Raw genomic sequence first — 338 nt, forward strand, 5'->3', positions numbered from 1 at the left:
AAAAGCAGTGTAGACAAATGGCCCAATTACAACGGTGTTAATTCTGATGTACAAGGAGTCGCTCTATAGAAGTCAATGGAGTTATGCTGGTGTAAGATAGACATGAGGACTCAGTCAAACCCATAGTTATTATGGTAGTAATATTTGGCTACTCTTTTCCTTTTTTAGAATGATGCCTTGTTAAGCTATCTCACGGTACAAGAATCTTTGACATACACAGCTTTACTTGCACTTCAGAAGCACTCCAGTGACTTTATCAAAAAGAAGGTTTGTATGTTTGTTTTTCCTCTCCAGGTTTTCCAGATAAGTCCAGCAAATTATGTAATTTGGATATTTAG

At 36.7% G+C, this 338-nt stretch overlaps 1 protein-coding gene across 1 annotated transcript in view; it reads left to right on the top strand.

Moving 5' to 3' along the window:
* The window catches only part of ABCG5 (ATP binding cassette subfamily G member 5), a 50541-nt gene that overhangs the window by 8847 nt on the left and 41356 nt on the right, over positions 1-338 (top strand). The window contains exon 4 of the mRNA XM_019516362.1: positions 169-267. Within this exon, the coding sequence (XP_019371907.1) occupies positions 169-267 (99 nt within the window). The remainder of the gene's footprint in view (positions 1-168; positions 268-338) is intronic.

This window comes from Gavialis gangeticus, unplaced genomic scaffold (genome assembly GCF_001723915.1).
Source record: "Gavialis gangeticus isolate Ggan-Ray unplaced genomic scaffold, GavGan_comp1, whole genome shotgun sequence".
In the NCBI taxonomy this organism is placed as follows: Eukaryota; Metazoa; Chordata; order Crocodylia; family Gavialidae; genus Gavialis; species Gavialis gangeticus.